The sequence below is a fragment of the Mustelus asterias genome, chromosome 24, assembly GCF_964213995.1.
Source record: "Mustelus asterias chromosome 24, sMusAst1.hap1.1, whole genome shotgun sequence".
NCBI classification, from domain to species: domain Eukaryota; kingdom Metazoa; phylum Chordata; class Chondrichthyes; order Carcharhiniformes; family Triakidae; genus Mustelus; species Mustelus asterias.
The window spans coordinates 1,679,788-1,706,050 of NC_135824.1; the positions used below are offsets into that span (position 1 = coordinate 1,679,788).

The window sequence follows — 26,263 nt, forward strand, 5'->3', positions numbered from 1 at the left end:
AGTTTAGTGATTGTGTTACTGGATTACTGATCCACACATAGAAGTTCAAATCCCATCATTGCAGGCTGGGAATTTAAATTAAATCTGGAATAAATAGCAAATATGGTGAACATAGAACTACCAGATTGTCATTAAAAGCCCATCTGGTTCACTAATGTCCTTTAGGGAAGGAAATCTGCTGTCCTCACCTGGTCTGGCCTACATGTGTCTCCTGCCTCACAGCAATGTAGTTGACTTAACTGCCCTCTGAAATGGCCAAGCAGTTGTATCCAAGAAGGCAGTTCAATGCCATCAATAGCAACAAAGGATGGATAAATAGTCCACAAATGAATTAAAATTATGGAAGTTTGTTTCACTGGTTAGTGAGGAAAACATTCAAGTTCATCATAGAATGGAGAGGGGAAGTTAAAATATATATATTTTTACCTCAGAGGGTTATTGAGACACTGAAAATGGTGCTATAAATGATCACTGACGCACAGATAGCATCTTTTAAAAGGGCACTGCATCAGTATTTGAAATAAAAGATACAGGAAATGTTCACAACTTGACTGTGAAGTAAACTGCACAATAAGTATTTTTGCTGACTGTGATAAGATTGCAATCAGAAACGACAGTTTGATTAGTCGTCAGCAAGAACTTATTTCCATAAACGTAATCACAATTAACATCTACAAGATACTGGTTATGATAGCAAATTTGCCATTGCTCTGTAACTGGCAGTGAAGGCAACCCCAATAAAATTGCAACTGTCATCAAGTAGTTTAACAATAGTTCATTTTTAAAAATACTTTCAACTACTGAAGCCTTAAATTAAAGAAACCGACCACCTCGGGACTATCAATGGGCTAGATTTCAAATACATACCTAATATATCTGGTGTGTTTCCAATGAAGCTGATCATTGGTTTATCTTTGCTCCCTGCTTTAGTGTTAATATTTACTTAAAGATTGCATAGTAATGGACATCTTTTGTTGTCATACAGTCTCTGCCGCAAATGTTTACTGAACTCATTCAAATTCAGAATTTTCAGCGCATATGCATTCTTGTAAATGCTATTTTAATAACTTGCAGCTTTTATTTTTTCATTCACTTTGACACAAATGAGAAGATGCTTTCATGATGCACAATGAATGTTGTAAAGTTCATAACAGTCCACACGTAACTGAAAATAGTTGAGTTAATGACACAGCTGTGGACAAGTCAACACTCAAATTAGATGCTAAGTGAATCACGTTAGGGGTTTGAGGCATTGCTCCTGTATGATTTTCACATCTTTCTCTTTAGTCTGGCTAAGCTACGAGTTGTTGAGATAAGTAGCTGCAATGATAAACTACACCCAGGGTGCTAAATCACTCCATTTCTAATCAGAAATCCAAATGTGAAAGGCCAGAGTTACACCTGACTCCTCTACAAACGGGTACAGAACCCAGGCACGAGACAAGGCAAGTGAACTGTTTCATCTGGGTTGGTCTGTAAATGTAGAAGAATTAGTTAAGAATCTACAAGAAGTCTACACCACCATAACCTTTTAGCTAGGCTGTGTGGTGAAAAGGCAAAGACCTTCTGGACATTTTAGTCTTAAGCATAACCAAAAAGCCAGAGCTCATTAAAAAATAGATTTTGTAAAAAAAAGATTTTCTTCTGGTGTGAGTAATTTTTTTTCTTACAGCCTCATGTCCCTTGCTGTCTCCTTGTGCACAGCACTTCCAGCAGAACATTGCTTTTAAAAAGTAAGGTCCTCAAAAGTGAACCAAATATAGTCTCTGTTCTAATCATATCCTGTCAGCATTACTGCTGGAGAAGTCTGTTTGCAGAGGGGCAATGTTGTGCTCATAGGCTGCATACTCGGAGTTCCCAGTACTGGCTAACTTTAGTTGTTGGGCAGCATGGGAGAGTTGAAATGCGGCATCGGGATGGGCCGTGTCTGGAAGGAGCGTGCATTCACGGTCCAGCATATCCGCCACACCTTTCAGTAGGTCCAGAAATCCAAAGGCAAGAGCTGCCTTTCTCAGCCGATTCAGTTCCTGTAAAAGGAATTGCACAGGGTGAAGGATAGTTTGTTTTTAGAGTGTGAAACATGCTCAATGCTGAGAAATAGACAGTGTCAGAAACCAGCAATTCTGAGGCCAAGGGCAGCACGGGACATGGGGTGCTGCTCCTATCAGTCTTAATATGACTAAACCCATTGTCGTACCAGGGAAGACAATGTCTACTCCTCACACCAGTCTCGTAACAAAGCTGCGAATTTGCAGTGGTTTTTGGTGCTGTGCCCCATTCATCTAATAAAAAAATGATTAAAATGCTTCTAATCAAAGACTATTTCATCCATTATTTTTCTGTTTGTCGGGTTTTCATCAAAAGCCCCTAAACTGGGTAGAGGTTACAGCCAGGGGAATTCACTTAGTCAAGATTAGGGGGGGAACTAAAAATGAGGATAAAGACCCAATATATATGGCAGAAAATAATCTTTGGGATGGAAAAATTCTGATATTAGAATTTCCAGATGTTGCAAGATAAGCTTAGCAATATGTGGCTGGGCTGCACATGGAAGGAAAAGACAGGTCAAAGTTTCAGATTGTGTCAGCGACTGCTGAATCTCCTGCTTATTCCCCTTGGGTTTCTTCATTTATTCATTCACGGGGTGTCGCTGGCTGGGTCAGCATTTATTGCCCATCCCTAATTTCCCTTGAGAACGTGAGCTGCTTTGAACTGCTGCAGTCCATGTGGTGTAGGTACACCCACTGTGCTGGTAGGGAGGGAGTTCCAGGATTTTTACCCAGCGAAAGTGAAGGACCAGCGATACATTTCCAAGTCAGGATGGTGAGTGGGAAATGTATCTATTCCCATAGGGCAACCAATTCTTTAACAAAGTACAATGCTTGTTGCTTAGGGACAGCATTGGAAAGAGTGTCTATAACTGCTCAAAGTTCCCATTTATTTTAGCATTTTAATAATTTCAAGAGGATTAGAATTTGAAATTTACCCCAAGTGTGGAGCTGCTTATTCCATCCATTACTGAGAGGAGGCAGACAACCTGTACATCACATCAGCTCAGACAGCCTCTCCAATAATGCCACACTTGATCAAAGATTACATGCTAAATTTCAGATTAGCCGGGAAAAAAATAACCAAATTTCCCCAGTTGGTAACAGAGAGTTTATTAATAAAGATTGTAGAACTTGCCCCCTTTAATCTTAGATTTGATGGCTTGCACACTGCTTTTTATTTAAATTTGCTGGCACAAATTCACTGAGGATCAACACATTTACCTTGTAGAATGTCTGTGTTTTTTCTGGAAGTTTCCGAGCATTCCTCAAGATCTTCTGAACATCAGTCTGAAGGCAAAAGAGAAGACATTAGAGGCAACTAAGAGAGCATCTAAAGGCTACACGATCCTTTCAATCTGTTAACTTGGTTGATGGAAGTATCCAGCGGCTCAATGCTTTCAAGGTCAGAAAGGACAGCAAGACTACAAACATCAGCCACTCCTTCAAATATGTGGCAATGCACAAAACCACAGAGTCAGCCAACAGCCCATAACAGACCATTTTAGGGTAATTAGTGTCAGATAGATACTTGCTGTTTAACTGGCGTATATTCTGACACATATATACTTCAGGCACACAGAGCAGAAAAATAAACCATCATGTTCTTAAGGGGCAACTTCTGTCCCTGACTGACTGGGTGAAAGTCGTAAAATGAGCTTCTGTATATTCTGAAAGTTGTCCAATTATCATGCGGTACAGTGAGACAAGGGGCTCAAACAGTCACGGTGCTCAGTATCACCCATACCTGCAATCCACTGGGCTTAATCCACACTGTCACATTCTGAGCGTAACTGCGCTTTGTTCTAGGTTGTAGGGGAAAGGGGCTTTTGCTGTCATCCTCACCATAGGGATTTTCCTCAGCATCTGAAATTAACCATAACAGAATTTCAGAGTTAGAAACAAACACGGTGGTTCGGTATATGATGCGGCGAGAACGTGTTTTACAGAAAATCCAATTTCAAACTCACCCAAAATGGGCCCTAACTGCGACATCTTTCCCAGCCAAGGTAGAGGCTCTGGACCGGGCTCAAATAAGGACATCATCAGATTAGATTTCTTTTTGCTATCAGCCTGAGAGTACAACATCCCGTACCAGTCTGGTCTGATCAAATCAAAGAAGCAAGAAGTATACAACAAACATCATTAAACCAGCAGATTAATGAACCACATTAGCCAGACTTCATCACTATATAGGGGATGGGGAAATCGAGACAAAGTGGCTAGAGGATTTGGTGTGCAACGCTTTCCATTTGTAGACAATTGCTCATCGCATTGCCCAGCAACTTGACAATTATTACAACCAATAAGCATCTCAGGAAGCTGTGCTGACTAATTATAAAGTGAGAAATTCTTCTGGACATTTTTGAGAGTTGATCCTTTTATTTACGGAAAGTAGATGGGAGTCGTCAGTGTAAACACTGGACTGAAGCCGAAAGCCAGAATGGTTCAGCTTTTACCAGGGGTTTACTTGTTCACTCGGATCTTACGGGCTGCTCAGATATCGAATCAGGAAACAATTCTCAGCCTTTCCTGGGGCTGTTGCTGAATGAAAGGCCAACTGGCTGAAGAAGCTGAAAGGAGGGGGGCACAGTGATTAGCACTGCTGCCGCACAGCTCCAGGGACCCGGGTTCGATTCTGGCTTCGGGTCACTGTCTGTGTGGAGTTTGCACATTCTCCTCATGTCTGCGTGGGGTTTCCTCCGGGTGCTCCAGTTTCCTCCCACAGTCCAAAGATCTGCGGGTTAAGGAGATGCTAAATTAACCCTTAGCGTCCCAGGATGTGATAGATTAGAGGGATTAGCAGGGTAACTAAGGGGGGATAGGGTGGGATTGTTGTCGGTACAGACTCGATGGGCTGAATGGCCTCCTTCTGCACTGTAGAGTTTCTATGATTCTTTCTATGTGGCTAAGCTCTCCGTGTATCGAGCAAGAACTGAAAGCAGCTGTGTGGGCAGGACATAGACTGATTAACCTAGTGTCATCCTCTCCACGTTGCCCAGCCAGGTCACCCAGGGACAGGGAGAAATATCAATGTGACATCCATTGTCACAATGGTATGAGGGGGGGTGTACACATGCTCATTCGATCTGTTCCGGGCCAGGAATGAATCACAATCGGGGAGTTTAACAGAGCTTCGCTGCACCAAAATAAAACACAAAAACCTGTTCTGAAACAAAATCCTATTTGTTAACTGTTTCTTTCTCCACAGATGCTGCCAGACCTGAGTTTTTCCTGCACCTTCTGTTTTTATCTTAGATTTCCAGTGTCCACAGTATTTTGCTTTTATTTTACTGCACCAAGGCAGCAGCTGAGTGCAAGGGTTCGGAGCAGAACCACTATCCTAAGTCTGGCCTTTGAATGTATGAAGAGTCGTCATGGTCTGTGAATTATCTGTTACTAATGTTTTTAAGATTTTTTTGCCAACGTGGACCCTTCTCAGCATGAATTATAGACAGAGTAAGTGTTTCACTAAAGACATTTAGCTAATTTCAGAGCTTGTTAGTGTCCAGCTCCTCACCCGAGTAGCACGATAGCCACCATCCCTTCTACTTTGAGGCTTCCGTGCAGCAAGACACAAAACGATGGCATCTTTCCAGCAATTTGGGAAGCAGAGGTCTCATCTTCAGTTTCTTCAGGTAACCCAGTCCCCAGGTCATCACCTTCTACCAAAACAAAACAAACACTTTGTATCGTCACATTCACCCTCTGCTCTTTAATAGCTGCAGCACCTCACACTGCAATAGCACCACCTCACTCTCCTGCACAGACATTTCAATCCTGCAGGACACCAACTTCTACACACGTCTCTCTCCTGTTCCATTCCCACCCTCACAAAACTGGCAGAAGGCAAATCCTGGGTCCATATTGGGATGCAGTGAGATGGAAGCTGCACAAGGGGTTGGAAACAAGAACCTGGAACCATTCCAGAAAGAGCTGGCTGGTGGTGATGAGGTGACATTAGTTTCTGGATGGATGAGCCATGGGGATCATTCCATGGTATCTGCTGTGATGAGTGGGGCAGTACTCTCCACTGTTACCTTGTGTGGCCAAATCAATTTCTTTTCCAAAGCCTGCGCTTCACCCAAGGCCAGAAACAGCGGCTTCTCATTCTATCATCAGGATGCTTTTGAATCATCCGTTAACTACAGTCAGTGATGAACAGCCAGAGAAATCAAACATCAAATCACCTGGAATAAACAGGCTGACAAAATGGACCAAGTTCAGCTTCACATAGAAGAGAAAGTCGTCGTATTTTGATCATACTTTTCACACCCACCGCAAAACCTGAAGTGGAGCCACTCTTGTAATGTAGGAAATACAGTAGCCAAGTTGTGCACAGCATGATCCCACAATTGAACTAATGGCCAGATGATCTGTTTTAATGATGTTGAAGGATAAACGTTGGCCAGGACACCAGAAGAACTTCCTGCTCTTTTCCGAAAAGTGGCACAAGATATTTAATATTTCCCTGTAAGGGCTGAATGCCTCATTTGAAAGATGCTGCTATCAACAGTGCAGCATTCTCTCAGTACTGCATGGGTGTCAACCTAGACTTTGTGCTTAAGTCCCTGGATTCAGATTCGAACCTAAAACCTTCTGAGTCAGAGACGAGAGGCCACACATTGAGCCCTGGCTGACGCTTTGAATGGACTCCAGATAGAGTAATGGAAACAAACACCTCATGCTGTTTCAGTGATAACTCCACTGTCCCTATTCATAGTATCCAAAGCTCACTGATGGCCCTGTGTAACTGACACTCGCAAGGTGCCAAGTAATATACAAGAAGTGTGAAGACTCACCTTTATTCAGAGCTATGGGTAAAACCAGGTGCCGGGAAAGGACAGGTGGGCTGGCAATATCAGCTATCTTTATAAATCCCACAATATCCAGTTCTGTGAAAGAAAAACACAACCAAGTCAAAGATAAAACCACATCAGGTTCTCCCCTGCCTCCCAAACCTCATTGATCCTGAGCTCAGACACATTTTGTTAACAGGAGCTTGTAGCTGAACTAGGGGCGGCACGATGGCACAGTGGTTAGCACTGCTGCCTCACAGCGCCAGGGGACCCAGGTTCAATTCCGGCCTCGGGTCACCGTCTGCGTGGAGTTTGCACCTTCTCCCCGTGTCTGTGTGGGTTTCCTCCGGGTGCTCCGGTTTCCTCCCGCAGTCTAAAGATGTGCACATTAGGTGGATTGGCCATGCTAAATTGCCCCTTAGTGTCAGGGGGACTAGTTAGGGTAAATGCATGGGTTTATGAGGATAAGGCCTGGGTGGGATTGTGGTCGGTGCAGACTCGATGGGCCAAATGGTCTCCTTCTGCACTATAGGATTCTATGATAGATAGAAAATAAACAGGTCTGCTAGTACAATGTAATGCTCACGTCCCCAACAATCATCACATTCAAGAAAAACTCCTCCACTTGGAGTGTGATCAACCTCAACGTGATGACAGATTTTCTGTTTACAGCAAGGAGTGTATGTGAGAACATTTCCTCATTCTGCACACCAACAGGCAATTATTAACACAGTGTTAACATGCTCACCCTGCCTGTTATAAATCCAATCGGGAATTCAGGAGAAACTTTTTACCCAGACAGTGGTAGAGAAAGTTAGTGATCTTGACTCAGTAAGGACATGTGATTTCCATCCCTCGAGGACATTTAACCATATTTCTAGATTTAAAAGCTAATTTGAAATTCCCTCATCAGCCCTGGTGGTATTTGAACTCATGTCTTCTCGATTATTCACCCAGTAACATAACCCTTTGCACTACGCTAACATTCACAACGAGATACAACTGAGTGGTGGCAACCCAGTCCTCAGTGAATGCAAACCGAATGGTTCACAGTGACACACTCAGTGCCATCAACCTAACTGAATCGCTCAGACATACCAGACAGGCAGCTGGTTCCACATCAATCATATATTCTTTCAGAACAGGGACAGGGTAAAGGAAATTGCTCTTCTTAAACCATGACTGCACTTCAGAATCCTGGCTCTAACATGTGAAATAGCAAAGTCTTTGATTCTTTCTCACCTACGTTGTTTATATCGATAAACACAAAGAATCAAAAAAGAGATTCAGCAACAGGCAGATTTCCCCGAGCACACTCACCTGTGTTGATAGTTTTTGGAACCGGCTCCAATTCCTCGTCAATGATCACAGGTTCTGGTCTCGGAAACATCTGCATGTCAGACACCAGGTGACCACATTTCAGCACAGCGTGGAAAGGAGAGTAAGCTTGGTCAATCAGCTTGCTGCAACACCAAAAACAGTCACAACAATGTCATCCGAGATGGACACCAAGAGATGTTCAACTCACCCCCCTGGATATTTAATACTCTCTAACATCTACCCTGGATATTTAATACTCTCTAATATCTATCCTGGATATTTAATACTCTCTAATATCTATCCCGGATATTTAATACTCTCTAATATCTATCCCGGATATTTAATACTCTCTAATATCCATCCTGGATATTTAATACTCTCTAATATCTATCCCGGATATTTAATACTCTCTAATATCTAACCTGGATATTTAATATTAATAGGTTTTGCTGTCGCCTTCTCCTTACAAAGGCCCCAAGTCAGCAAGGTAACAAGTCTTAACCTATGGTTAGTCAACATAGAAGGTGGGATAATTATGTGAATGGCTCCCTCATTGTCCTCTCTCTGTATGGTACACAAGTGTCTAGATTCCTCTCTTTGTCTATTGGATAGCTGGAACTCCTTGTGGAGGGAACTGTAGACAACTTGTTTCTCGGCCTCGTGTGCACAAATTATAACTCAGTTTCCATGCTCTCGTAAGAGGCTGTTTGGAAACCTGATTTTTGATGTACTCCATTAATTATGTTTAATTCTCCATGAATTCTCTGGAATTGCCTATTTCCTGTAGCTGAGGAAATTCTCCCACTGTGGCTTTAGAGCTTCCAGAGGAACCCCTGGATACAGTCTTTGTCGCAATAGAGAAATTCCATCAGTAATGACTCTGCCGCATCCTCGGAATTCAACGGGAGAACCGCAGAGTCCTTTTGAAACCAGCTCCACAAACATTCCGGCAAAACCAACTTTGATGGACTGAACCCTGTGTCCCGACGTCTCCCCAACCAGGTCCTGTTTGCCCAACTCTCAAATGGTTAGCGTTCCAGGGAGGACAAAGAAAACACTCCAAAGACGCTCTGAAACGCTCCTTGAAGCGCAGTGGTGTTGACATTAATGACGGAAGGAACTTGCTATCAATCATTCAAAAAGGCAACAACTTGTCCATCAAGCTGCATCATGCTTTGAGTTCAGATACCTTAATGAGGCAGAGCAGCAATACAGAAGCAAAGGAAAGGAGGCAAACCCTGTACTCTAGATCCCACTGCTCTGTGGGATGTCCTGCCCCCATGCGTCCAAAGATCGCAAATCAGCCTCTCAGTCACATGAAGACCCGTGGCAGCACCTCACGATCCTGAGTGCAATTCATCCCCGAATCCAGACAGACAAAGAAGAATTGCATTTTATTGTTTTCAGGTGGTGGATGGCTTCGCTTGAGCCCCATATAAATATACACAGACTGAAACTGGTAATTGGAATAGGAGGCACATGCTTTTAATGTGCAGCCCTGTAAACAAATGTAATTTTGTGTAAAGAATGGCTCCAGTTTAATCCTTCACCAATCGGCTTTTTGGGAAAGAAAATCCCAAATTCTGGAAAAGACTGATTTTAAAGTCTGTTTCCTTTGGGAGTCCAGAGCTGGATGTTATTAATCAAATAACTGCACAGAATGAGTGCAAAACCTCAAAACGATAAACTTCTAGATCCGGGAGTTTTTTCTTGCTGCACTGCCAGGGCACACGGAGAAGGAGGGGGAGAAGCAGAGAGCAGGGCCAACACTGAACTCCACCATTGTGCTGTGTCCAAGCAATGATAGTTTGTATTCTGAGCTGGAATGTGTGACACCCTCACAGATTGTGGCTCGTGTAAGTCTCTGCCGGAACATAACCCCCTTAAAGTGAGGACACGGACATCACAGGCGTCATGGCAAACAAGCATAACAATAACATACCCAAACATGGACTGCACATTTTTCAGGCAGAGGGGACCATCAATAGTGAAGATCTGCCCTTCGCCATTGTTTAAATCGATCAGACGTTCCAGAATGTCCAGCGTGTCTGTGGTCTGCAGCTGGGAAAAAGAAATTAATGAGAGTCGGCAGTCCGTCAGTCTGGAAAACACCAACTGCTTCACACAAAACTAATCTCGTACACACGCACCGTCCTTTACTCCCGTCGCAGCCACTAATTGCACTGTTCCTCATTTCTCACACTCTCCATTCCTCCGATTCCAGCCTCCCTGTTGTCGATACACACACTACACGTCAAGATAAATATTTCCACCCAACTCTCACTGGTGGAAAATTATCTCCTCTCTGTGGTATCAGTTATAATTATAATTAAAATGAAGTTGAGACAATACCAAGCTATTTTTAAAATAAATATTTATATTAACACAGATCCACACATACAGACAAACAGACAGATACACAAACAAGCAGACACACAAACAGACACGAGAGAAGAACACAGGGATAAACCGCCCAGTGCAGAGAGAAGCTCGGGGGGGTGGGGGGGGGGGGGGGGGGGGGCTCTGTTCCCGAAAGCAAAAGTCCATTTTTTTTGGAGAAGTGTCATACCTCTTCTAAGTTGGCGATGCACATGACATATAACTTTGAAGGAAAAGGAAAGGGAAGTGGGAACTTGCTGTCTTCGGAGCGCTGACTGAGGACAGAGAGGGAATGTCGGAGTGATCCCCGGCCTATTCCCAAACTCCCATCCGTTACAAGGATCACCTGAAAAAGACAAAAAACTTCAATTCCAAACAATGCCATTTTGTCTAAATTTGCTGCAACTGTTACAAATTAATTCAGTTCTCATTATTCACAAAGTACTAAATCATTATAACAGTTGTTCATTTTGATGATAATCTATATTTTTACAGCAAGAACTGAAATGCTCAACATAGGCTCAGAACCTGGTGCCTGAGGAACCCTGACCTTTGCCACGAGAAGCGAGAACCTTAGCTGAACTTTCATGCCAGGAATTAGCAACTTTCACAACCTCAGGACGTCCAAAAGATCTTTACAGATAATGAAGCATTGTCACTATTTGTGTTGCAGGGAGGAATCACTAAAACAACTGATCCAGTTATTATTGCTGTACATGGGATCTTGCTGTGCAATTGGCCGCCGAAAGATAAATATTAGCCACAATGGAAGAACTCCCCTGTTCTTCTTCAAAGTACGGCCACAGGTTCACTAACATCCACAAGGGGGCAGACAGGGCCTCATTTTAATGTCTCATCTGCAAGACTCCCTCGATATGGCAGTGGGAATGTCAGCTGGACTTTATCCCCAAGTTTCCAGAGTGGGGTTTGAACACACATCCTCTGTCTCAGTTACCAACTGAGCCTTGGTCTAAAGCTAGTCCAGGGTGGCTGACAGTCACATTTAATTCCCAGACTGCAGGATCATGGTACATGTGTAAAAACCAACATCGCAGTCGGCACACAATCATTTCATAATGAAAAATGGTTTGAAGGGAAATCACTCAGTCAGTTATTAAATTAAAACATTCCGTACCACACCAAAGCAGTCAACTGCAAACTGGGATCCCCTGTGCAAATGAAACTTTTGGCAGGAACGCCACTATTCACAAATGTACATGTTCCAAATACGGACTTTCCAAACATTCAGCTCTAACGTTACACATTCTCCAGCTCCCCCCTCATACCTCGGGGGTGAGAGATCTTAACCAATCCTTAAATTGACAGCAAGAACAACTAATTTCAAAAATTACTCCAGAACAAAGCAGCAAATATCAAAACCACACTCCAGGAGATGGGAAAGTTTAATCTAAACTGAGCCAGCAGAGGTCCAGTTACCTGACAAGGAATGCAGACACCCCACTCATCCTGTACAATGTTGCTGATCCCAGTCAGTGCAGATTCCAGGCAAGTCTTGTCATAGTCATCGACATTACTCAGTGCTTCCTGGAAAAGATCCAATAAAATTGAGTTAAAGCAACCAGCAGCATCATACTGAAGGTTTCAAACCTCAAAGAACAATAAATTGCACTGCTCTAGTGCCTTTTACATAGTGAAATATCAAAAGATGCTTTCCCAGCCCGTTCCCTATGGCCCTGCAAATCTTTTCCCTTCAGCTGCTTCCCCAATTCCCTTCTGAAAGCTGTGACTGAATCTGTCTCCACCGCACTCTCAGACAGTGCATTCCAGATCCTAACCACTCACTGTGTGAATCTGTCTCCACCACACTCTCAGACAGTGCATTCCAGATCCTAACCACTCGCTGTGTGAATCTGTCTCCACCACACTCTCAGACAGTACATTCCAGATCCTAACCACTCGCTGTGTGAATCTGTCTCCACCACACTCTCAGACAGTGCATTCCAGATCCTAACCACTCGCTGTGTGAATCTGTCTCCACCACACTCTCAGACAGTGCATTCCAGATCCTAACCACTCGCTGTGTGAATCTGTCTCCACCACACTCTCAGACAGTACATTCCAGATCCTAACCACTCGCTGTGTGAAAAAGAATTTCCTCAGGTCACCATTGATCCATTTGCCAATTACCCTAAATCTAGGTCTTCTGATTCTCAACCTTTCTACCAAAGGAAGCAGTTTCTCTCTATATAAAGACTCATAATTTTGAATACTTCTAATAAATCTATTCTAAATGCCTCGAAGGCAAACAGCCCCAGTTTTCCAATCTATCTGCAACTGAAGATTCTCATTCCTGGAATCATTCTCATAAATCTCAGCACTTTCTTGAGCTGTCATCTCCTTCCTGAAGAGGAGAGAGATGGAGATGTTTAACGAGGGAATTCCAGAGTTGAGAGCCTCAGTATGAATGCTAATGGTGAAGCAATTAAAATTGGGGATGCTCAAGAGGCCAGAATTGGAGAGAGATCTTGGAGGATTGTAGGCTAGAGGAGATGCCGGCGTTGGACTGGGGTAAACACAGTAAGAAGTCTAACAACACCAGGTTAAAGTCCAACCTCGAGGAGATTACAGAGACAGAAAGGGGAGAGGCTACAGAGAGATTTGAAAACAACAATCACCACTCTACATTAGTCATAAGAGTAATAGATCCCTGTAATCTGTTCACTTTCTAATAAAATAGTGGAGAATAAAGTCACATCTCCTATTATAAAACATACTGATGGAATAGTGTCATAAATACACAGCAAACCTCCAATTTTCTCTCCTGAAAACACCGACTATTGTGGTTGCTGCTACTGCATCAAACAACATATTCCTCAGATGTGAGCTGAGGCAGCAAGTGTCAATAGTGGAATTACACACAATCCTATCCATGTCTGACATTCACTTATCAGAGAATCCTGACTAAAATCTCACTTAAGTTAACTTTAATGACCCAGGTTTGACCTGGCTGAGATAACTAACTAAGCAGATCTGTACAATTTAGCATTTCTCAAGGAAGTTCCTTGATCCACTTCTGAGTTCTTATGTCACCAGATGGTACAAATCATTAATTCAATTAATACAAATCATTGTGGCACAGTGGTTAGCACTGCTGCCTCACAACGTCAGGGACCCGGGTTTAATTCCAGCCTTGGGTGACTGTGTGGAGTTTGCACGTTCTCCCAGTGTCTGCGTGGGTTTCCTCCGGGTGCTCCGGTTTCCTCCCACGATCCAAAGACGTGCAGGTTAAGGTTGATTGGCCATGCTAAATTGCCCGTGTGTGTCAGGGGGACTAATTGGATAAATACATGGGGTTACGGGCGATTGTGTCTGGGTGTGATTGTTGTCTGTGCAGGCTTGATGGGCTGAATGGCCTCCTTCTGCACTGTAGGGATTCTATGATTAATCCTGGCATGGGGCAATTCTCCCACAAATACCCGATTAAAGTTTAACTAAATGTATTCTTGTTAAATACATTTTTATTATGGCTGTCTGCAATTTTCTAACAGGTTTATTTGGTAGCACAAGTCACTAGCTTTCGGAGCGCTGCCCCTTCATCAGGCAAGTGGAAGTTCTGTTCACAAACAGGGCATATAAAGACACAAACTCAATTTACAAAATAATGGTTGGAATGCGAGTCTTTACAGGTAATCAAGTCTTAACCTTTACAGGTAATCAAGTCTGAGTGGAGAGAGGGTTAAGCACAGGTTAAAGAGATGTGTATTGTCTCCAGCCAGGACAGTTAGTGAGATTTTGCAAGCCCAGGCAAGTCGTGAGGGTTACAGATAGTGTGACATGAACCCAAGATCCCGGTTAAGGCCGTCCTCATGTATGCGGAACTTGGCTATCAGTTTCTGCTCAGCGACTCTGCGCTATCGTGTGTCGTGAAGGCCGCCTTGGAGAACGCTTACCTGAAGCTCAGAGGCCGAATGCCCGTGACCGCTGAAGCGTTCCCCAACAGGAAGAGAACACTCCTGCCTGGTGACTGTCGAGCAGCGTTCATTCATCCGTTGTCGTAGCGTCTGCATGGTCTCCCCAATGTACCATGCCTCGGGACATCCTTTCCTGCAGCGTAACAGGTAGACAACGTTGGCCAAGTTGCAAGAGTATGTACCGTGTACCTGGTGGATGGTGTTCTCACGTGAAATGATGGCATCCGTGTCGATGATCCGGCACGTCTTGCAGAGGTTGCTATGGCAGGGTTGTGTGGTGTCGTGGTCACTGTTCTCCTGAAGGCTGGGTAGTTTGCTGCGGACAATGGTCTGTTTGAGGTTGTGTGGTTGTTTGAAGGCAAGAAGTGGGGGTGTGGGGATGGCCTTGGTGAGATGTTCATCTTCATCAATGACATGTTGAAGGCTCCGGAGAAGATGTCATAGCTTCTCCGCTCCGGGGAAGTACTGGACGATGAAGGGTACTCTGTCCGCCGTGTCCCGTGTTTGTCTTCTGAGAAGGTCGGTGCGGATTTTCACTGTGGCGCGTCAGAACTGTTGATCGATGAGTCAAGCACCATATCCTTTTCTTATGAGGGCATCTTTCAGCGTCTGGAGGTGTCTGTTGCGATCCTCCTCATCCGAGCAGATCCTGTGTATACGGAGGGCTTGTCCGTAGGGGATGGCTTCTTTAACGTGTTTAGGGTGGAAGCTGGAGAAGTGGAGCATCGTGAGGTTATCCGTGGGCTTGTGGTACAGTGAGGTGCTGAGGTGACCGTCCTTGATGGAGATGCGCGTGTCCAAGAATGCAACCGATTCCGGAGAGTAGTCCATGGTGAGTCTGATGGTGGGATGGAACTTGTTGATGTCATCATATAGTTGTTTCAGTGATTGTTCACCATGAGTCCAAAGGAAGAAAATGTCATCGATGTATCTAGTGTATAGCATCAGTTAGAGGTCCTGCGCGGTGAAGAGGTCTTGTTTGAATCTGTGCATGAAGATGTTGGCATATTGAGGTGCGAATTTGGTCCCTATGGCTGTTCCGTGTGTCTGGATGAAGAACTGATTGTTGAAGGTCCAGGATGAAGCGGATGAGTTGTAAAATTGCATCTGGAGATTGGCAGTTGTCGGCGTTGAGTACTGAGGCAGTTGTAGCAATGCCATCATTGTGGGGGATGCTGGTGCAGAGTGCCGAGACATCCATTGTGAGGAGGAGTGCTCCTGGTTCAACTGCTGTGCGCTGAGTTTCTGTAGGAAGTCCGTAGTGTCGCGACAAAAGCTGGGGGTTCTTTGTACAATGGGTTTCAGGATGCCCTCGACATAGCCGGAGAGGTTCTCGCACAGGGTCCCATTGCCCGATACGATGGGATGGCCGGGTGTGTTTGCCTTGTGAATCTTCGGGAGGCAGTAGAGATCTCCAACGCGGGGAGTACGTGGGATGAGAGCACGGAGGGTGCTCTGTCCACTGTGTCCCGTGTTTGAAGTGTGTGTTGAGTAGCCAGATGAAATCGAAGTTCTCAGCCGAGGGCTCAATTTCTGCCCCACCACCAAAATAGACCCCATCAGTCTCGCAGCAGACACAGAGGAATTCATCAGGCGAATGAGGCTGCGGGAGTTCTTCCACAAACCCCAAGAGGCCAACAGCGAACACAATGAGACAGCCAATGAACCGGAACAGCCGACAGAGAGATCCACAGTGCAGCAACCGAAGAGGAAAGAGTCGAATTGGACTCCTCCGGAAGGCTGCTGCCCTCGACTTGACATGTATGCCCAAGCCGTCAGGAGGTGCGTCAACACCAGATTCATCAGCCGCTCTGCAAGACAGCCCCAAACATCACCCAAGCACAACGCAATGCCATCCGCGCTCTCAAGGCCAACCGCAACATTGTCATCAAACCAGCAGACAAAGGAGGGATCATCGTCATACTGAACAGAACAGATTACTGCAAAGAAGTGTACTGATAACTGAACAACGAGGAACACTACAGACAGTTACCCGCAGATCCGACCAAAGTACACACCCGTCAACTCAACAGACTGATCAAGACCTTTGATCCGGACCTTCAGAGCACCCTCCGTGCTCTCATCCCACGTACTCCCCGCGTTGGAGATCTCTACTGCCTCCCGAAGATACACAAGGCAAACACACCCGGCCGTCCCATCGTATCGGGCAATGGGATCCTGTGCGAGAACCTCTCCAGCTACATCGAGGGCATCTTGAAACCCATTGTACAAAGAACCCCCAGTTTTTGTCGCGACACTATGGACTTCCTACAGAAACTCAACGCACATAGAGCAGTTGAACCAGGAGCACTCCTCGTCACAATGGATGTCTTGGCACTCTACACCAGCATCCCCCACGACAATCGCATTGCTGCAACTGCCTCATTACTCAACGCCAACAATTGCCAATCTCCAGATGAAATTTTACAACTCATCCGCTTCATCCTGGACCACAATGTCTTCACCTTCAACAATCAGTTCTTCATCCAGACACTCGGAACAGCCATGGGGACCAAATGCGCACCTCAATATGCCAACATCTTCATGCACAGGTTCGAACAAGACCTCTTCACCGCAAAGGACCTTCAACCAATGCTATACACTAGATACATCGATGACATTTTCTTCCTTTGGACTCATGGTGAACAATCACTGAAACAACTATATGATGACATCAACAAGTTCCTTCCCACCATCAGACTCACCATGGACTACTCTCCGGATTCGGTTGCATTCTTGGACACGCACATCTCCATCAAGGACGGTCACCTCAGCACCTCACTGTACCGCAAGCCCTCACGGATAACCTCACGATGCTCCACTTCTCCAGCTTCCACCCTAAACACGTTAAAGAAGCCATCCCCTACGGACAAGCCCTCCGTATACACAGGATCTGCTCAGATGAGGAGAATCGCAACATACACCTCCAGACGCTGAAAGATGCCCTCATAAGAACAGGATATGGCGCTCGACTCATCGATCGACAGTTCCGACGCGCCCCAGCGAAAAACCACACCTCCTCAGAAGACAAACACGGGACATGGCGGACAGAGTACCCTTCGTTGTCCAGTACTTCCCCGGAGCGGAGAAGCTACGACATCTTCACTGGAGCCTTCAACATGTCATTGATGAAGACGAACATCTCGCCAAGGCCATCCCCACACCCCCACTTCTTGCCTTCAAACAACCGCACAACCTCAAACAGACCACTGTCCGCAGCAAACTACCCAGCCTTCAGGGAACAGTGACCATGACACCATACAACTCTGCCACAGCAACCTCTGAAAGACGTGCCGGATCATCGACATGGATGCCATCATCTCACATGAGAACACCATCCACCAGGTACACGGTACATACTCTTGCAACTCGGCCAATGTTGTCTGATACGCTGCAGGAAAGGATGTCCCGAGGCATGGTACATTGGGGAGACCATGCAGACGCTACGACAACGGATGAATGAACGCTGCTCGACAGTCACCAGGCAGGAGTGTTCTCTTCCTGTTGGGGAACGCTTCAGCGGTCACGGGCATTCGGCCTCTGAGCTTCAGGTAAGCGTTCTCCAAGGCGGCCTTCACGACACACGACAGCGCAGAGTCGCTGAGCAGAAACTGATAGCCAAGTTCCGCACACATGAGGACGGCCTTAACCGGGATCTTGGGTTCATGTCACACTATCTGTAACCCTCACGACTTGCCTGGGCTTGCAAAATCTCACTAACTGTCCTGGCTGGAGACAATACACATCTCTTTAACCTGTGCTTAACCCTCTCTCCACTCAGACTTGATTACCTGTAAAGGTTAAGACTTGATTACCTGTAAAGACTCGCATTCCAACCATTATTTTGTAAATTGAGTTTGTGTCTTTATATGCCCTGTTTGTGAACACGACTCCCACTCACCTGATGAAGGGGCAGCGCTCCGAAAGCTAGTGACTTGTGCTACCAAATAAACCTGTTGGACTTTAACCTGGTGTTGTGAGACTTCTGACTGTGTTTACCCCAGTCCAACACCAGCATCTCCACATCATGTAATGTTCTAATCATCTTTCTTCTCAAACTTGTGTCAAAAAAATCATTGAATGAAAATACATTTATTTATTATAGTCACAAGTAGGCTTACATTAACACTGCAATGAAGTTACTGTGAAAATCCAGCGCCTGTTCGGGTAACCTGAGGGAGAATTTAGCATGGCCAATGCACCTAACTAGCACGTCTTTCGGACTGTGGGGGGAAATCGGAGCACCCGGAGGAAACGCTTGCAGACATGGGAGAGAACATGCAGAATCTGCACAGACAGTGGCCCGAGCCGGGAATCGAATCTGGGTCCCTGGCGCTGTGAGGCAGCGGTGCTAACCACTGTACCACCCGTGCCGCCCTATGAGGAAAATGAGGAGTCCTTACCTGCAGAGTGTTGTAGTCCCTGGTAAATGGCACCATCAGCTCCCAGAGTGAGGAAAAAGCCACGAGACATGTGAATTCCAGCTTGTAATTGGTCGCCATGTGTTCAAACAGCATGCTGAGTCCATGGGCAGCCAGGTGCTTGCGCTGGTATTCCTCAGTGCCCTCTAGAGAGACAGGGCGCGTCATGGACAGGGAAACATCTAATAAAACCACGGTCGGCATGGCTGGCTCTCACCTCCACTTCAAACAAGAGTATACGGATTTGCTGTAATCAAATAAAGAATATCTGTGAAATATAGGCACCAAGTCTCAAACAACCCAAACCCAGCACTTGACCCCTAGGCCCAGCAGCAAGCTGACACCAGCTGGATGATTTGCCACAAGTCCCGTGTCTAACAGTGAAGGTAGGAATAATGTGTATGTTTACAGCTACACAGTAAGAAGTCTCACAACACCAGGTTAAAGTCCAACAGGTTTATTTGGTAGCAAATACCATAAGCTTTCGGAGCACAGCTCCTTCGTCAGATGGGGTGGATATCTGTTCTCCAACAGTGCACAGACACAGAAATCAAGTTACAGAATACTAATTAGAATGCAAATCTCTGGCTGGCTGTAGAGATTTGCATTCTAATTAGTATTCTGTAACTTGATTTCTGTGTCTGTGCACTGTTGGAGAGCAGATATCCACTCCATCTGACGAAGGAGCAGTGCTCCGAAAGCTTATGGTATTTGCTACCAAATAAACCTGTTGGACTGTAACCTGGTGTTGTGAGACTTCTTACTGTGTTTACCCCAGTCCAACGCCGGCAACTCCACATTACAGCTACACAGACATGGGAATGTTGGAATGAAACATCCAACTTGCTCCTTCTGTCTCGTAAAATAATCCAAGCTCCATTAAACCTTTTCCAGCTCAAAACAACATTCCCCAGAACCATCAGTAATCACTATGATAAAATATTAATAAACTTGCTGATTAATCACAGTAATCCCATCGACTAGAATGAGGCAGGAGGCCATTCAGCCCATCGTCTTTGTGAAAGCCCAGTTCCAATCGCTGCTCTTCCCCTCCTCACACTAACCGGTTTAAATGGGAGTCAGTCGGTGCTGGGCCCGGGGATCCGCATTGGGACCAATTCGCGGGTAAACACAGGCAGCGGGTTAAGGAGAAGCACCTACCCGAGCCCGAGGCTGTGCGGCCTCCGGCCTTTCCCGCCCCGGTCCTCCGAGTCCGCCGCCGCCCGCACTCCGAGTCCGCCGCCTCCCGGCCCGGGCCGCCCGCACTCCGAGTCCGCCGCCTCCCGGCCCGGGCCGCCCGCACTCCGAGTCCGCCGCCTCCCGCTCCGGGTTGCGCACACTCCCCCCAACATCGGTTCCGCTTGAGCCGCAGCTCTGGCTCACTCCCACAGCTCAGAATAGAACTGAAAGCAACATAAATAACTATATAATATATAAAATATCTAACTATATAATATACAACTAGATAATAAATAACTATAGAATATATAACTAGATAATAAATAACTATAGAATATATAACTATTATATACAGCTATGCCTAGGTTATCTGCAACAAATGAAATATTTATGGATCTGTGCACATTTCATTTCAACATATCCCCTTATTTTCTCCTATCCACATTTAAAATGGAAACTGTCACACTATAGTTACATTTAGTTACATTTTCCCATCATTGCAGCATGACAGGTTTAAGACAATTTAAATATTATTATTCGGGATGTGGGCATCACTGGCTAGACCAGCATTTATTGCCCATCCCTAACTCCCCCTGAGATGGTGGTGCTGAGCTGCCTTCTTGAACCTAGTCCATGTGGTGTAGGTACACCCACAGTGCTGTTAGGAATGGAGTTCCAGGATTTTGACCTCCGACAGTGAAGGAACGGCGATATATTTCCAAGTCAGGATGGTGGGTGACTTGGAGGGGAACCTCCAGGTGGTGGTGTTCCCATGCATCTTCTGCCCTTATCCTTCTAGATGATAGTTGGGCTTCTCAGTTATCAGAGAACTCATATTTAGTGTAGAAGCAAATCATTCGCAACTTTGAGAGACTGTCCAAGAAGGAGGACGGCACCTCATAAGAACATAAGAAATAGGAGCAGGAGTAGGCCATCTCGCCCCTCGAGCCTGCCCCGCCATTCAATAAGATCATGGCTGATCTGAAGTGGATCAGTTCCACTTACCCGCCTGATCCCTATAACCCCTAATTCCCTTACCGATCAGGAATCCATCTATCCGTGATTTAAACATATTCAATGAGGTAGCCTCCACCACTTCAGTGGGCAGAGAATTCCAGAGATTCACCACCCTCTGAGAGAAGAAGTTCCTCCTCAACTCTGTCCTAAACTGACCCCCCTTTATTTTGAGGCTGTGCCCTCTAGTTCTAGTTTCCTTTCTAAGTGGAAAGAATCTCTCCACCTCTACCCTATCCAGCCCCTTCATTATCTTATAGGTCTCTATAAGATCCCCCCTCAGCCTTCTAAATTCCAACGAATACAAACCCAATCTGCTCAGTCTCTCCTCATAGTCAACACCCCTCATCTCTGGTATCAACCTGGTGAACCTTCTCTGCACTCCCTCCAAGGCCAATATATCCTTCCGCAAATAAAGGGACCAATACTGCACACAGTATTCCAGCTGCGACCTCACCAATGCCCTGTACAGATGCAGCAAGACATCTCTGCTTTTATATTCTATCCCCCTTGTGATATAGGCCAACATCCCATTTGCCTTCTTGATCACCTGTTGCACCTGCAGACTGGGTTTTTGTGTCTCATGCACAAGGACCCCCAGGTCCCTTTGCACAGCAGCATGTTGTAATTTCTTTCCATTTAGATAATAATCCAATTTGCTATTATTTCTTCCAAAGTGAATAACCTCGCATTTGTTAACGTTATACTCCATCTGCCAGATCCTCGCCCACTCACTCAGCCTGTCCAAATCTCTCTACAGACCTTCTACGCCCTCCACATGATTCACTTTTCCACAGAGGGTGGTGGGGGCCTGGAATGCGCTGCCAAGTAGGGTGGTGGAGGCGGGCACGCTGACATCGTTTAAGACTTACCTGGATAGTCACATGAGCAGCCTGGGAATGGAGGGATACAAACGATTGGTCTAGTTGGACCAAGGAGCGGCACAGGCTTGGAGGGTCGAAGGGCCTGTTTCCTGTGCTGTACTGTTCTTTGTTCTTTGTTCTTTATCTTTGTGTCATCATTGTGTCATCATTGAGGATTGGTGCATAGGAATTTAGGACTTAGGAACAGGAGAAAGCCATTCAGGCCTTCGAGCCTGCTCCACCATTCACTAAGATCATGGCTGATCTGATTGTGGTGTAAACTGCATTTTCCTGTCTGCTGTACCATCACCATTGTCTCCGATATCTAGCACTAATCTATTTCACTCTGCATTCAATAAATCCAATGACCAACCTCTGCCACCTTCTGGGAAGAAGAATTGTAGGTCCTTCTCCTCCAGTGAGTTGTTTAATTGTCCACCATCATTTACAACTAAAGATAATAACTCAGATGAAGGGTCATCATAGGGGTGGCACGGTAGCACAGTGGTTAGCACTGCTCCTTCACAGCTCCAGGGACCTGGGTTCGATTCCCGGCTTGGGTCACTGTCTGTGTGGAGTTTGCACATTCTCCTCGTGTCTGCGTGGGTTTCCTCCAGGTGCTCCGGTTTCCTCCCACAGTCCAAAGATGTGCGGGTTAGGTTGATTGGCCATGCTAAAATTGCCCCTTAGTGTCCTGAGATGAGTAGGTTAGAGGGATTCATGGGTAAAATATGTAGGGATATGGCGGTGGGGTTGTGGTCGGTGCAGACTCAATGGGCCAAATGGCCTCTTTCTGTACTGTAGGGTTTCTATTTCTATCCTGGCTCAAAACGTTGACTTTATTCTCTCTCCACAGATACTGTTGGATCTGCTGAGATTTTCCTGCATTTTCTGTTTTTGTTGTGAAGTAATTGGGAAGCACAGTGGTTAGCACTGCTGCCTCACAGGTCAGGGACACAGTTCAATTCAAGCTTCGGGCCACTGTCTGTGTGGAGTTTGCACATTCTCCCTGTGTCTGTGTGGGTTTCCTCCGGGTGCTCCGGTTTCCTCCCACAGTCCAAAGGTGTGCAGGTTAGGTTGATTGGCCATGTTAAATTGCCCCTAGTGTCAGAAGGATTAGCAGGGTAAATATGTGGGGTTACGGGAATAGGACCTGGGTGGGATTGTGGTTGGTGCAGACTTGATGGGCCGAATGGCCTCCTTCTGCACTGTAGGGATTCTATGATAATCGTAAGGTTAGTGACAGCTTCATACTGCCTGTGAAGCGGTGGTGTTCTGTTGGTGTGACTGGCTACCTGAGAGATTTTGTGGAAGCTTGAATGCACGTGGCAATCCAAGACAGAGGAAAACTAAAAGGAGAAATTGAAATCCTGGAAGTGGATCATTGGTGAAGGCATCAAGAGAAAGCATTGTTTGGGGGAAGATTTCAAAAATTGTTTTTTTCAAGAGTGGAGTTTGGAAATACTCGGGTGGAAGTCAGATTCCAGTGAGACCAGTTGGTTAACAGTGTGACAAACATTTAGGGGGATTTGATAAGAAATCCATAGATGTTGTATTAGGTGGCATCTGTGACTTGGTTTCAGAGTGTGGGGTGTCTGACCACATTTCACCACTGATTTACAAGGACTGTGTACTTACTGAGAATATTATAGTACAAGATAGATGTTGTAACTTGTGGTATCCTTAAAAATCTGTGTTCATTTGTGAAGATAGAAGCAGGGTGATGGAGTTGTGCATGATCATTAATATTTTCATGTTTAATAAATGTTTTATTCTTCTGTTAAAAGTTCATTAGTTGTCCTGTGACTCTGTTCATTTACATATCTAAACAAAAAAGAAAAGTTAGGAATAAAAACAGAAAATGCTGGATAAACTCAGCAGGTTTTTGCAGAGATGGAAGAGTCGTATGGACTCAGCGCATTATATTTCCCTGCTGAGTTTTTCCAGCGTTTTCAGCTTCAACTTGAGGTGTTTAAATCAGATATCAGATATTTATATATGTCCAATAACTCCAAATAAACACAATCTGGTGAGGGGATAGTGTGAAAGTCATTCACAGTGAAACTGGAACAGATTTCAATGTGCCAGAATTTCAGAAATCTAACATTACAACATTTTGTACAATGGAAACTGTTAATGGATAATCTTCTGTGTCAGCCCCTCACCCCACACACACAGTCCCCCCACATACACACACACCCACACCCCCTCCCCCCACACCCCACACACACAGTCCCCCCACATACACACCCATTCACACCCCCTCCCCCCTCACCCCACACACACAGTCCCCCCACATACACACACACCCACACCCCCTCCCCCCACACACACAGTCCCCCCACATACACACCCATTCACACCCCCTCCCCCCTCACCCCGCACACACAGTCCCCCCCACATACACACACACCCACACACCCTCCCCCCACACCCCACACACACAGTCCCCCCACATACACACACACCCACACACCCTCCCCCACACACACAGTCCCCCCACATACACACCCATTCACACTCCCTCCCCCCACACCCCACACACAGTCCCCCCACATACACACACACCCACACACCCTCCTCCCACACCCCACACACACAGTCCCCCCACATACACACACACCCACACACCCTCCTCCCACACACATATCCGCATACAACCCCTTCCCCCACTCACACCCTCTCCACCACACACAAACCCCTCCCCTACACACACACACTCCCCCAACACACACCCATTCACACCCCCTCCCCCCACACCCCACACACACAGTCCCCCCACATACACACGCACCCACACACTCTCCTCTCACACACATATCCGCATACAACCCCTCCCCCACTCACACCCTCACCCCACACACACAGTCCCCCCACATACACACACACCCACACACCCTCCTCTCACACACATATCCGCATACAACCCTTCCCCCACTCACACCCTCTCCACCACACACAAACCCCTCCCCTACACACACACACACTCCCCCAACACACACCCATTCACACCCCCTCCCCCCACACCCCACACACACACTCCCCCCCACACACATACCCACACCTTCCTCCCACACACACCCCACATACAACCCTTCCCCATACACAACCCCTTCTGCTGCACATCCACTCACGCCCCCTCGCCACACACCCCACACACCCACACCCCTACACAAACACCCCCCACACACCCCTCTCCCATACACAAACTCCCCTCCCCTCCCCCCCAGCCCCAGTTGTGTGCTGACTCTTTGTCCTGGGGGATTTTCTGTGAATCTGCTTTTCTCCCACATCTCTCCAGCTGAGTTGCTGCTAAATTGGATTGGAAAATCTCTAATGGAAGCAGAATATTTGCTTTCTGTGGAGAATGTGAACATTTCCATTCTCTTTCAGTGGAGAGCTAAGATTAGAGTTCGCTTGGTGTGAAATCTGCTTTAATCTCCTTAGGGGTTTTTGTGGCTTTAATCTCCTTGTTGGCAATGTCCTTCACACTCGACCCGCAGCAGTTCCTGGGAGGGAGACAAGATTCACCGACATTTCCTTACCGCTGCTGGCAGCCGTTCCCACAGGAGCCCCGGACCAGGGAGATCCCTTCAATCTGACTCCAGGCACAGCAACAGGTAACAGCGACCAGGGAGATCCAGAACCCCCAGAGGCTCAACCCCAGCTTTGGCCACCTGGACATTTATTAAACTTCGTAATAACTCGGGGGTTTTAAAATCTGAGTCAATAACTTTCACGCGATAATTGGAATATTTTAATAAGGGCAGGTGGTAGAGATTGGGATTTGCCCCATTATTTTTGTTCGAGGTAAATTATTTCTGTTTCCATAGAGACCAATTCAGGGTAGTGCTTCTTTCGGCAAACTCAGGACACCAGCAATCAGCAATATGCTTTATGTGGGCCACAGGAGGACCAGGTTCCTGCATCAGTTGGAGGCAGCAATTGGGGTGCATTGGGGGTGAGGGAAAGATCTCTGGGGACCTGATTAAAGCTTTTCACTTAAAACTGCCGCGTTTAGTTAGTGACTTTAATCTCCTTAAAATGAGAGGCTGAAGCCGCTGACAGTTAGTTGAGTTGTTAAGCAGAGATTAGGGTGGTGACTCTCACTGGTGACTAAACCGAAATCACTTTGTGCTCAGAGCCACTTGTCCATTTCCCAATAATTCCAGCGTTTTTGTTTCTGGTTTTATGAATTCCCGTTTGTTTTAATTCCACAGGGTTGGAGAGATTGCAGTTTAACTGGGGAAATGTGTCTGAACCAGTGACAATTATCCAGAACAGCCTCACTGCCCGAGAACAGAAACA

At 45.9% G+C, this 26,263-nt stretch overlaps 1 protein-coding gene across 4 annotated transcripts; it reads right to left on the reverse strand.

Moving 5' to 3' along the window:
• Window positions 1-1,056: 1,056 nt before the first annotated feature.
• ints14 (integrator complex subunit 14) lies at window positions 1,057-20,225 on the reverse strand. 4 transcript variants are annotated; one of them, XM_078241163.1, is made up of 12 exons: window positions 20,061-20,225; window positions 18,882-19,146; window positions 11,984-12,091; window positions 10,737-10,892; window positions 10,110-10,222; window positions 8,168-8,310; window positions 6,851-6,943; window positions 5,569-5,713; window positions 4,019-4,152; window positions 3,796-3,914; window positions 3,273-3,338; window positions 1,057-2,027 (listed from the first exon to the last, which is right to left on the reverse strand). In XM_078241163.1, exons 2-12 carry the CDS (start codon window positions 19,101-19,103, stop codon window positions 1,776-1,778), a joined length of 1,551 nt encoding a protein of 516 aa, XP_078097289.1. In that variant the 5' UTR covers window positions 19,104-19,146; window positions 20,061-20,225; the 3' UTR covers window positions 1,057-1,775. The 4 variants fall into 4 exon arrangements, with proteins under 4 accessions (XP_078097289.1, XP_078097287.1, XP_078097290.1 ...); XM_078241161.1 differs by having other exon boundaries at window positions 10,110-10,228; XM_078241164.1 differs by having other exon boundaries at window positions 19,964-20,163.
• Window positions 20,226-26,263: the final 6,038 nt, after the last annotated feature.